This window comes from Vicugna pacos, chromosome 7 (genome assembly GCF_048564905.1).
Source record: "Vicugna pacos chromosome 7, VicPac4, whole genome shotgun sequence".
Taxonomy (NCBI): domain Eukaryota; kingdom Metazoa; phylum Chordata; class Mammalia; order Artiodactyla; family Camelidae; genus Vicugna; species Vicugna pacos.
In genome coordinates this window covers 29,005,741-29,018,898 of record NC_132993.1, presented here as the reverse complement: position 1 = coordinate 29,018,898, position 13,158 = coordinate 29,005,741, and the positions used below count along the sequence as shown (strand labels likewise).

The window sequence follows — 13,158 nt, the reverse complement described above, 5'->3', positions numbered from 1 at the left end:
CTCAGGGTGGACACAAATTATGATAATATTTTTGAGATTCTGTTCTGGTGTGGCATACATACATTTTTGTAAAATCTGCATACATCTGGGGCAGTGGATAGATTTTATTTTCTATGCTGAATATGAAAAAATTTTTCCTTTAGCAATTCATATAAAGCCAAAAATTTCCATCAGACTCTAATATATCAAGATAAACAAAAATTTGTTGACAGTCTTGTTTACCCTATCCAAAGCAGAATCTTAAGCCTTTGCTTTGGTATATAAGCCAGCACTCCTTGCATTTTATGATAAATTCTAGGTATATACCTGTATGTGTGTTTACTCTCTGCTATATTTTTTGTATGTGTGTTTTCTTTTTATCAATTATTTATTATCATAAAGTATATACATTTTCTATCCAGAATTTTATTATCTTTTAAGTGTTTTTATTATTATGAAAATAATGAGATAAGTATTGATACATTTGATGTTTATCCTTCCAGTTTTTTCCCGTGGGAATATATACTTAATAAAGGGAGGTGGATCATTACTTTACGTAATGTGTTATAAATCTACTTCTCTTCTTAATGTCTTGTGAGTGTCTTTTCATGTCATTAGATTTTTTACCACTTAATCATTTTAATGTTTAATGACTCATGTGGCTGTACCATAATTAAATTTTATCAGTTCCTCATCATTGAATGTTTAGATTGCCTCTAATTTTTCACTATTGTAAGTAGTTCTTCAATGAACATCCCTTTAAAAGCTAAATTTTAGTAGATTTTCCAGTTGCCTTCCAGAAAAGATGTAGTAATTTATTTTCCTAATACTAAAGTATAAAAATTCAGTCCTCACTAACTATAGGTTTTATAATTTTGAAGATGTTTCCAAGTTGCCAAGTGAAAAAGAGTACATTATCATATTTACGTACATTACTTTTGGTTCCTAGTGAGTTTAAACCATTTTTATAGATAAATTATGCATATATATATATATTTTTTTTTTGGTGGGATGTGTGTGTGAATTGCCTTTTCATGTTCTTTGCCTATTTTTATTTTGGTATGTTTGGTTTTTTTCTTGTTGATATATGAGAGACTATTTTCCCCAGCCTGTTATTTGTTTCTAGTGAATTTTGTTAATGTTTTATTTTCTTGACAATCAGAAATTTCAATTTTAAAAAATTTGCTGCTAATATATGTACCTTTTTTTTTCTGTTTTTGGCATTTGACATTTCAAAAGTCCTCTCTACTCAAATATTGTATAAGCACATATCTCTGTTTTTGTTACTTCATCTTTTACGTCTAACTGTTCAATCCATTTGAATTCATTTGGGTGTATGTATGAGATAGAAACCTAATTTTTAAAAAAATGAGTATCCAGTTTCTCCGTTGTTTATTGCACTTTCTCCACTGAAAATAAATGCCATATTTTATTATATAAAAAATTGCGACATGTGCTTAGACCTGTTCTTAGACATTGCAGATAAGTCAGTCTATTTCTTTGTCATGCCACATATTATTGTAGCTGCATACCATAATTTGATGTTCAGTAATGTAAACCTCACACATTATTCTTTTTCCTTAGATGTTTTTGACTAGTCTCTTTTTTTTACAAATGAAATTTTAGAAATATTTTATCCATTTTGATTCAACAAATATTTGCTGAGTGGGTACCCTGTGCTAGGTATTGTGCATAGTGTTGGGATTGTTGCAAAAACTAAGACAGTCCCTGCTCTTATGCTTCACTGCCAAAAATCCACTTGGAATTCTGGTGAAGATTGTATTAATCTTGTAAAATAACTTGAAGGGGAACATAATCTTTGCAATATTCAGGGTTTTTTTTAAGAAAGTTTTAAAGTCTCTGTGTTTATCTTTATGTTCAGGTTTATTTAGAACATTTATCAGAAACAGGTACTGAAGTTTTATCAGATTTCTTTATAGGTGTTACTAAGATAATCATAGATTCTGTAGTCCATTGGTATTCTATTAATTAATCAATATGGAGAAATCTTAACTTCTCAATATTTTTCAAATAATGTCCTAGAATTCCTGGGATAAAGGTATATAAAATATATTTAAAACAAGTTGAAATGATGATGATGATGATGATGATGATGATGATGATGATGATTTTACTGATGACACAAAATAGAAAACAATGTAATCTTAGAAGTTCTTCAACTAAAGATTCTTCCTATACTAGAAACAACTATGCTTTGGGTTTGGGATTGTAATTTTTAAAGTTATCTTGGGATTAACTAATCTACTATAATTGCAAGCATGAACTGAATTTTCTATTTTTACCTGAACTTTCTTTCTTGGTCTGAATATCCGGTAGACATCCCTATCTTTAGAAACATCTGGCTCTGTCCTAGGTATGCAGATAGAACAGAAATGGTTAAAGGATTCTGACTCATCTACAGTGACTTTGAGCTCTGGTCTGGAGTATCCCATGAGAGACCAGATGTATTTCCCAGGAGGTATTTTCAGGCTTCCTAATAATTCCCTGGGAGGCTGATCTAAGCTGAGATTCATGATTATTCCCAGCAGGGATGCAATTACTTACACTGTTCTCTAACCTGACCCCCTCTACCCATATGGTCTTCTGAACTCACACAATTCAGATCTGCATCCCTCTGAGTAGCAAACGCCCATAGCAATGTCAGGATGTGTCCTAGGACAATTGCCCAAGGAATCCACAGCCTCTGCCCTGGGACTCCCCAGACTTAGATCATATAATCTGAGATGTTAGCTCTGGAGGGGATCTTTAAGATCAACTTGCTCCACCACTCAGTTTGTCAGTGAGGAAACTGTCCAGAGAAGGGAGGTGACTAAAGTGACACAGGGAGTATAGGTAACCTACTGGGATGAGAACTTAGGTTTCAAACCTCTGTATTCAGTGTTTGTTTCCCTGTTACGCTGACTTAAAAACTGGTATCAGGCTTCTTTTTCCATTATCTCAGTAAACCCTTAATTTCATCTTGATTTGTGTCTGATAAAAATTAATAAAATATTTAATCAAATTTTCAAAGAAATTTACATTTCCTCTCATTACATTCAAGCCTCAGTCTGCTTGGGCTATTTTATATGGTGGCAAATTGGAAAATTTCTTGTCTAACTGAAAATAGTTTGGCAACAGGGTACACACAGCTTTCATGTTCCAAGAATAGAGGACTGTGTTTCTCGCAGTCATGACAAGGGTGATTTTTGTAAAGGACTGCACATGTAGACTAAGCTAGGGATCAGTTACCATTGTTTTCCCTTCCAAATAATAAAATCAGGTGATATCTGTAAATGCTTTCATTATAAATATTAGAGAACATGCTGCTTACAACAGAGTAGGGAAAACCATAGCAGGGAGGGGTCTAGACTGCTGATTCTCTCCTTGAATATTGACAGTGCCATGTTGTGGGGAGGTTTATATTGTTTTGCTCTTGGCAGATGGTCCAATTATTGGAATCTTCTCAACCGAAAATAAACTGCTTTTTTTTTCTGTGAACATGTACCCTCCCAGATTACTACTACCAGTGTCACTGTGGAAAGCCATTGTTGTTCAAAGGATGAGTATGTCCTCTTTTGATAGGACTAAGGTAACAATTAATTAATTCAGTAATGCAACATGCAGAATAGGTATCTGAATCAGAGTAACATAATTTTACTTATTTAGTTATAATTTGCAGCTGAATAACAGTTCGACAAATGGGTCTATTGTGGTAGAGGTGACAGGTTATGGGAAAAATATAAGGAAGATACAAAAGCTGGGACTTCAGTTTAAATCACTCAGTAGGAAAAAACTTTCTTAAGTCTGTACATTTCTAATTCTGTGTACAGCTCAATTGAAAATAGTTTTCTTTTTTCTCAGAACACCCTTTTTGGCATTACATAGATGGAAGTTACTCCTTAGAAATATGTAATAAGGTCTTTATCAGTGGCTCTATATTTGATAATATTATATTAGGAGAATATATATATAATATAGACAGAGAATATGTATTAAGTATTTATATAAGTATTAAGAACTTACATATGTTATAAAAGTATAATTTATATATGTAAGCATATATTAAGAACTTATATATATATACACACACACATACACGTCATACAAATCATACATGCCAACAAACAGTAATTTCTGTACCTATATATGATCTTGAAAAAGGTGAAAGATGTTTATGCTAATTGTGATGTAGGCAGTAGGATACATGAGCAGCAGTCACAGTTCATAGTCTTCTGGTTATTGTCTTACAGTGAACACGAAATGGTGTTTAATCTGGTCTACATGGTAGACAGCAGAGCTCTGTACTCACTCTCTGCTTCCTGGCCACACACGGTATCTCCAACATGGGTAGCACATACGACTCCAATGCCCTTGACTGCAACTCAAGAGGGCATTTTAGCCAAGTGCAAACCTACTATTAATGGAAAAAGTAAATCAGAGTAGATGTGGTATTGATATTTGTCAGTGATGAACAACATAATAGAGAAAAATCCTAGGATAAAATATTGATCTGAAAATAACTTTGAGGATGAAATTCTGCCACTGTAAACATACTATGAAAATTATATTTGTAGTGCAGATATATTTGTATGTATAATTTCAAATCCAAGATTTTTCTTAGCAGTACATTTCCCTAGTTTAAGGAGTTATTTCGAACTCAGATGATCTACTCTGGAGAAAGTTTGGCATGGATCTATGGAGCTTCATGAAAACAGCCAGGGCAGTGCTTGCACTGACTGTAATAGTCTAAGAATGGAAACAACCCATTGGCAACGGGGCAAGTAGCCTGATTTGTTCACAGAATGTCATGTCAAAAAGCACTTAGAATAAATGAGGTAGATATATAAGTATCAATGGGGTTAAATATCAAAGACACAACTGTGAAGTAAAAAAAAAAGTTGCAAAAAACACAGTATGATACTATTTGCATAAAATTTAAAACCTGAAAAACAATTCCATATTGTCTAAAAATGCATACGTGTGTAACACAAATACAAAGCATACATAAAATCATACACGCCAACAAACAGTAATTTCTGTGCCTATATACTTTTTTAAAAACCAAGTGCTCTTCAGTAGAGATGCCAAACTATTAACATGGTATATCTGGGTATGTGGTTAGTGATTTTCTTTTTAGCACCGATCTGTCTGTTTGCTATAATTCAAACTTATATTAAAATATGGCTACATGCAATGAGACAACTCCAATAGTCCATGTTTGTGATTAGTCTAGAAACTTTTTTTAAATGTTGAATCTTTTCTTACATTCAGAGCCTTGTTCTACACAGTTGATTTGAAACGAAGTACTGAATGTCAAGTATAGAATGAGCAGCTACACAAAGCCAGTGGTCAGTCAGTGACGTTTCTGTACAGTTTGGGATTCCTTGTGAGGATGAAATTGTTATAGAAAAGCATTTTTATCTATTGAAAATGAGAGGGCTGCTGGTGTTGGGCACTGAGGTTTAGAAAAGCCATTGTAGAAAATGGCAAAAAAAAAAAAAGCAGCAAGTTAAGGGCTGAAGGAGAGTAAATATTAAGCAATATGTGGGGGTTGTGGGCACAGCCTGGCTTGAAAATATGCATTTTGAAATAGAATCAATTAGCATAACATCATTTCCCAGCAGGGTTTGGCCTCAGATCCCCATTTCGCTAGGCCGTCATAAACCAAAATGAGATTATATTTCTTCTCTCTTGAAGAAAATTTAGCAAGATGGTTAAGACTGAGACCTTTGGGGATCAAATCCCTGTGTTCAAATCGATTCCTATATATTCAGGTGGCATGGTAATGAATCTGATGGACAGTTTGATGTAGTGGTCAATTGAGAATCTGATGAAGTGGATTTGAAAAACCCAACTTTGGTCCTCCCTTATAAACTCATAGGCCTTTGAGAACCTGATGAGTCCTTGGAAACTGGCCTGAGGTTGAAGTCTTCTTCTCCTCCTCCTCTCCCTCCCCCTCCTCCTCCTCCTTCTTCTATTTTTTTTATTGAATAATAGTCATTTTACAATGTTGTGTCAAATTCCAGTGTAGAGCACAATTTTTCAGTTATACATGAACATACGTATATTCATTGTCACACATTTTTTTCCCCTGTGAGCTACCACAAGATTTTGTATCTATTTCCCTGTGCTATACAGTATAATCTTGTTTATCTATTCTACGTTTTGAAATCCCAGTGTGTCCCTTCCCACCCCCTGCCCCCTTGGCAATCACAAGTTTTTTTTTCCCTAAAGTCCCCGTTGACCCCAGACTGGGAAGGGTGTGGCCTGGAAGTGTCTGACTTTAAATACCACCCTGCCTTCATGCTCCTCCCTCCAGGTGCTAGCTGCCCTTTATGCAGTTGCCTTGAGAAGCTATGTTCATTCGGGTAATAATTCCCCTGCTCAAAATGATTTTGAAAGTTCTGTTTTGAAATCACATCAAGTCATTGGCCTCTTTGGCCTCAGTTTCTTCATCTGCAATGTGAAAATAACAATGCCTATTCTAACTCCTAAAGTTGTCATAAAAATCAAATGAAAAATGTTTTAAAAATGGTTAAGTGCTATGTAGATGTTACCAATTAACCCACCACTCAGGAAATTACACCTTTACTTTATAGCTGCTATTCATGTTTTAGTCAAAAATACCTCTTACATAAACTTGTCTCAAATGACTTTTGCTATAACCCCCAGTAAAATCTTATTCCAGAGTATGATAAGTGACACAGCGAGTTTCATATATGGAATGGCCCTCCATGTAAGCCCATTTCAAATCCTCCTGCAAAGACAAAATTTCTTGTGTTAAAATTGTGAGGGCAGTTTATGAAAGAAAAGTAAAATTTAATTTCTCTGTTTGCCATCTTCTGCAGGAAGTCACCAAAGCAGTCCAGCCTCTGTTACTGGGGAGAATCATAGCTTCCTACGATCCAGATAACAAGGTGGAACGCTCCATTGCCATTTACCTCGGCATAGGCTTGTGCCTTCTCTTTATCGTGAGGACGCTGCTCCTGCACCCTGCCATTTTTGGCCTCCATCGCATTGGAATGCAGATGAGAATAGCTATGTTTAGTTTGATTTATAAGAAGGTAATACTTCCTTGCGCGGTCTCCATGCTCCACATAGTGGCATCATGTTTTAAATTGCCGTGCTGGTACAAATGAGGGATAAATGGGGAAATTGGTTTTGTGTGCTGGTGAAATTAATAGCAGCCATCATTAATGTTTCTAATTTTCCTTGATAATTCAATTCACTTTTACTAACAACTCCTGCGCTCCTTCTATAAACTGTCTAGAGTATAGATTTCATATTTGGTTTTTTTTTGCTAGTCATGTCATCATTTTTTAGAATCCATGGCTCCCCATTAAAATGATTCTTACTGTCTGCGTGAAAGTCATTGACAGAATATCATCTCCTGGTAAAATGCCTTGGGCCTTTATGTTCAATAACAAGAGTATAGTATGTAATTGTTAATGATAATCCAAGCAATGGAAGTTTCCATTATAACTAATTGTGACACTGTAATGTTATCCACTGTCTTACTTTGAGTTAGATTTTTGCCATCCTGAGTCCTACAAATTAAAAAATTTTTGGAAGAGCACAGAAACAGCAACCCTAAGAACCTTCTCTGCTTTTCTGTCTGCATCGTTCAGTTAAGAGCCCATGTTGCTGAAGCATGCTTTGAGTGAATTTAGATTGAGATTTACCTACCTTACAAACACAATTTAAGGTTGTCTCAGAGACATGTGCTTTCACCAGCCCGATTCAAGGCCATGTGTGACCATGATCTACCCAGTGATTACAGAAAGCTGTTTTGGTTGAATCATTTGGATATTGCTTTAGCCTTCTTTTTTTCTTCCCCCTATGTAAAAACTTTATATACTTGGCTTACAAAGGGCTTGGACCTAAGATGCCCTCTAGCAAATAACCCATAGCACTTCCACAACAGACATGCAAGGTCAGTTGTGTCATAAAACCTTGATAGCCACACTTGATTGTTCAAAAAAGCCTTTTATGGAGGGAGAAGAAAATAACAGAGTCCACAGTTTAATCAAATCACCTCAGGGGCAATCTCATCAGTTCACAAGTACGAGGGAAGCATGGGTGATAAATCAATAAAAATTTTATCTTAATCTAGAAATTTTACATAAATGAAGAAATTATTAAATATCCTTTGGAAGGTAGAATTTACACAGGATGCATATCCAAGAAAGTTAAATCCACTTTTAAAATATTTATAAAAATGATTATTATCATAATGATAACTAATAGCCAAGGATGTACAAGACAAGCTTCTCGGTGATTTAGGTATACCATCTCATTTGACCCTCCCCAAACCTCTATGTGGTAGAAACTTATCCCTATTTTATGGATAAAATTTGTTGAGAAACTAAGACCTAAAAAGTATAGAACATTGTGCAAGAACTTCAAAATTTCTAAAATGGCTAAGTCATAATCCCTGAAGTGGAGGGTTTTCCAACTATGAGGGAACATAAAATAAGTACTGAAATAATGTAGAAAGTCAGCCTGTATTATACAGGAGGAGAGAGGCATGAAGTACTCTGGGCTAAAGGGGAGGGGAGACCAAAGAAGGAGCAGGTTAGTTTGTGAATAAGTCCATATAAAATGTTTATCACAAATACAGCAATATGTGAGCTTTCAGATCTGCTGATTAGTTGTGTTCTTACCCAGTTTGCTCTACCCCTCTTGCCCCACTTATTGACCTGCATTGCCATCATCACCAAAAACTATAGTTGCAGCTCCACGTGGCTGTGGTTTGGTCCCTAAAGCAAGCATAAAGTAAACTAGTGCTTTATCTGACCAGTTTCATCCATGTGGCAGGCAACCACTAATTCTTCCCACATTGTTTTTGTAATAGAGTATTGCTTTCTTTTTTTCCAAAATCTGCAACTATGGAACATTCAAATTATATTTTAAATAGTAAATCTAACCACAGACTAGACTGAGCTTCGCCTGTGAATTTCAGGAAGAAAGATAACTAGAATGAACAGAGATTCACTGAGTACTTTCTGTGCACACAAGCTCCATGTTAAACCCTGTAGTACTCAAGTCAGCATATCCAGAGACTGAATATGTTATTAAGTCATACATAATCCAGTTCAGTGGATTTCCCCCCTTATGTTTATCTAATAGTGTTTTGGAATTGACTGCTTTGATTCATTTTTCATATGTGCTTATCTAAATGCTATCCATTATTCCACACCCATCTTAAATTCTCCCACAATAAAATATTTCCAGATTTTTGTAACCAGATATGTAAACTTTCTCTTAACCACCCTATTGTATTCTACTCCCTTTAATTAATTTATCATATCATATTTAACTATCTATGTATTAGGTTGCCTTAAGAGTATTATGTTTATATACATAATAAATCTTAATAATTCCTGAAGCCTTGAATACAGTCATTTGCATCAACTAAGTGCTCAGTACATATGTAAGGGACTCATTTGAAGCAAATATTAGATGGATGCTCTCCAATCAAAGCTATCTAAGGTCAAATCAGTTCTTATTAAATTTTATAGGTGAAGTATGACTGTGATCTTTCATATCATAATTAATCTACTTAACAATTCTATTTTGTATAGATAGAATTTTTTGGTAAAACTTAAGAATTTTTATTGTTATGTAATCTTTCACAAAATTATTAATGATTCAATTATTCATAACATACTTTTATTAACTTTAACAGTATTTTTATTCAACAGAGTTACTGCAGGTTTGCAGGAAAAATTTAAGGCCAAGGTTTTAATCTCAAATTTCACTGCCTTTGGTTCCATCTTTTATAAAAACAAACAAAAGCAAAAAAAAAACCCAAAAAACAAAAAACAAAAAACTCCATAGTATATAAATGGATATTTAACTACAATGTCATTTCCATTTTGGAATAGAAAAAAATAGTAACTTATCTCTAGATACTATAAAATAAAATAACTAGAGACATGCCTGTGTAATATTTGTTGTGAAGAGAAATATTTATAAATCTGAGAATCTAAGCTAGATCAACATTACCTTTACTTAAGAATGCATGCTTAGTTACCTCAGCTGTATTGTAACAGTACCTTATAAATATATTTGTCTTCTGTTCATTGACATTGTGTAACTTCCCATTTTCCTTTTAGACATTGAAGCTGTCGAGCCGAGTTCTAGATAAAATTAGCATTGGACAACTTATTAGTCTCCTTTCCAACAACCTGAACAAATTTGATGAAGTATGTACCTACTAATTTAATCTTTCAAGCATTATTGTTATAAATCATGCAACCCCAAGAGGTTTTCCTGGGTTAGAGAGCAGTAATAAGTGGTTAAGTCATAAGCATTCCTACGTTCCCAATTTCTGAAAACTGAGAAGGCTAAGCGGTGTGCCACAGTGCCATTCTGGGGCCTCACAGAACCACCCAACTCCAGAGCACCTCAGCTTGCTTTGTATTCAGTGAGGTTTTTCAAAATTCAATCCTTATCAGATCTCGTTTCGTTTTAATACTTTAGATCAATTATTTACTTTGGCTGAGCAATAATACTCTGAGCAATTCTTATTCAGTACTGTCTTCTGTCACAATAAAATTCCAGATCCTTGAGGACAAACTATGTGTTTTATTTATCTTTGCATGTCCTGTATTTAACATAGTATCAACCCCTCAGCAGGTGCTAAATAAATTCCTGTTGAATTGAGCGTACATTTGTTCTGAATGTGTTGCTGGAGGATAGAGTGTAGTTGTGTAGATCAAACTTCTGGACAGTCTTTTGTTCTCTCACTTCTGTACCATGGCTCCTGCTTTGTCCAAATAGAAGTAAGTTAATTAAAATAAATTCCTGATGTGATCCTTAAGATATCCCATCACCATGCAATTTCACTGGAAAAAAACTCATAGTGACTTGAAGTTTGTTTTGGGGGAAATCCTAGTCTATGTGGAGAATGTGTTAGCACGTTGCTGTGTGCTCCATGAAGTGGATACCTAGATTTTAGTGCCTTCAGAAGCCTGAAGTGTTTGATCATGTGAGCTCACTGTGCTTGATTTCTTTTTTCTCTGCTTGTTTTTCCCTTTGTTCTAGGAGGTGGGGGTGAAGGATAAAATGTAAGTGGTTTTCACTGTGATTGTGTTTTTCAGGGGCTTGCATTGGCGCATTTTGTGTGGATTGCTCCTCTGCAGGTGACACTCCTTATGGGGCTGCTCTGGGAACTGTTACAAGCCTCGACCTTCTGTGGACTTGCTTTCCTTATAGTCCTCGCCGTCTTTCAAGCTGGGTTGGGGAAAATGATGATGAAGTACAGGTAGGACTCTATTTACATAGCTTGAAAGAGTTTTAAACTAGGTTTTCCAGAAGCCCCCTCTAGTAAAACCAGGACTGCCATGTGCCCTGAATGCCCTGAGCCATGATCTGCTTTTGGGGTGTCACAAAGAGTGATTTATTTTAATGGTGTAAACAATACTTTCTATATCAATGACACATTTTTTTGCTTGTCAGTCTATAGAATTTCTTTATGAATATGTTACCATCCAGTTCCCTTTTTGCAGCTCATAAGATTTAGGTACACTGGATAAAACACATATGTGAAGGGGAGGGAATGCATATATTTTGGATAGAATTTATAGGCTTTTCCGGCTCTGATTTGTGAATGATCATACTGGAGCCTTATGTCCTTTTTATTACAGAATGAATTAGTGATACCAGCCACTGCTTATGAAAGAGGACTTCCAGAGTTTGTCTGCTAGATTATGATAGAAAGCATACAAATTTTGGAGTCAGGTAGTTCTTAGCTTGAATCCCAGATTGTACGTTTATTAGTTGTATGACCTCTGTCTAGCTGCTTCAGCCACCAAGTCTCCGTTTTTTTTCATCTTTAAAATGAAGAGAATCACCTCACCTAGGCTGTCATAAGAATTAGGCATAGCATATGAAATGTATCAATATGGTGTCTGGCACATAGGAGGCATTTACTAAATGATAGTTCCTGTTTTTGTTACTATACTATACTATAATTAAATAGCCATCTGTTTGATAAAATAAATGTGGCTTTTCTTAAGAGCTTGGGCTGTTCTTAGTGGACTGTTTGACTTGTTTTTACTAAGTATTTGATTGGTGAATGGATTTATTTACAGAGATCAGAGAGCTGGAAAGATCAATGAAAGACTGGTGATTACAACAGAAATGATTGAAAATATCCAGTCGGTTAAAGCATACTGCTGGGAAGAAGCAATGGAAAAAATAATTGAAAACCTAAGACAGTAAGTCATTCTGATAATTTTGGTATTAATTGAATCAGCCAATTAAAGTTTAATATATTAAAAATGAGTATGTCACAGTGGACTTCGAGCTCACATTTGAAATTTCTGATAACCAGACAGTCGTATTCAGTTATGTCAGTATTCATGTGTTACTGGCATAACATCATCTTCATGGAGCTATAGTTTTACATAGTTGGTCAAGTGTGTTATTTTGCACTACAAGGCTATTTATACCTTATTAAAAAATTGCCTGTATGTGTTTATAGCTGCTTCATATACTTACTTGACAAAAATAATGATCATGATACTAGAGGTTGATTGAAACCTTAAATGGAACTACTAGAGTAACAAGGATATAATTCTGAACCAAATAAGTGATTCTCTGTTATTACAGGTTCCTTAATTTATGTGGTATGACTCAGGAAAAACAAACAAACAAAAAAACCCCTTCTGTTTGTTCAAAATGTGTTTGTTCTTCTTTAACTTAAGAATAATACAGGGTAATATCTATAAATTGTGGGTCTTTAAACCCTCTGCTTGAGAAGTCGGTTCCAGTAATGAAAGCCACCACCTGAGATAGAATCAGTACTTGGCACCCATCTCCAGGCTTATTTCACCTCCAATAACCTTTTCTTCACTGATTAGGAAAGATTATAGCCAACAGAAACGTATAGCACAGACAGATGTTGTTACTGAGATGATTTTGGACAAAATATAAACTAGGGTATATCTGTAGACACAAGACCATTTTTCTTTAGTCAAGTTCCATGTTCTACAAGTTGCAATCAAAAAAAGTTTCTAGGAGACTCAGTGAGCATAGATATTTTGTTAAGGGCAAATAATTTTAGGACAAATAGCACATGAGCGTGTCACCAGGAAAAAGATACTTAAGAGAAGGGTACCTTTATGGATGGTGTGAACATGGGTTATCAGGAATTCAGGCTACTGATTCCAG

The 13,158-nt window shown here is 35.0% G+C and overlaps 1 protein-coding gene across 1 annotated transcript in view; it reads left to right on the top strand.

Annotated features, from left to right (window-relative positions):
• Positions 1-13,158, top strand: part of CFTR (CF transmembrane conductance regulator) — a 251,363-nt gene that overhangs the window by 131,217 nt on the left and 106,988 nt on the right. Inside the window, exons 6-9 of the mRNA XM_072964621.1 lie at positions 6,828-7,043; positions 10,098-10,187; positions 11,085-11,248; positions 12,078-12,203. Of these exons, the coding sequence (XP_072820722.1) occupies positions 6,828-7,043; positions 10,098-10,187; positions 11,085-11,248; positions 12,078-12,203 (596 nt within the window). The remainder of the gene's footprint in view (positions 1-6,827; positions 7,044-10,097; positions 10,188-11,084; positions 11,249-12,077; positions 12,204-13,158) is intronic.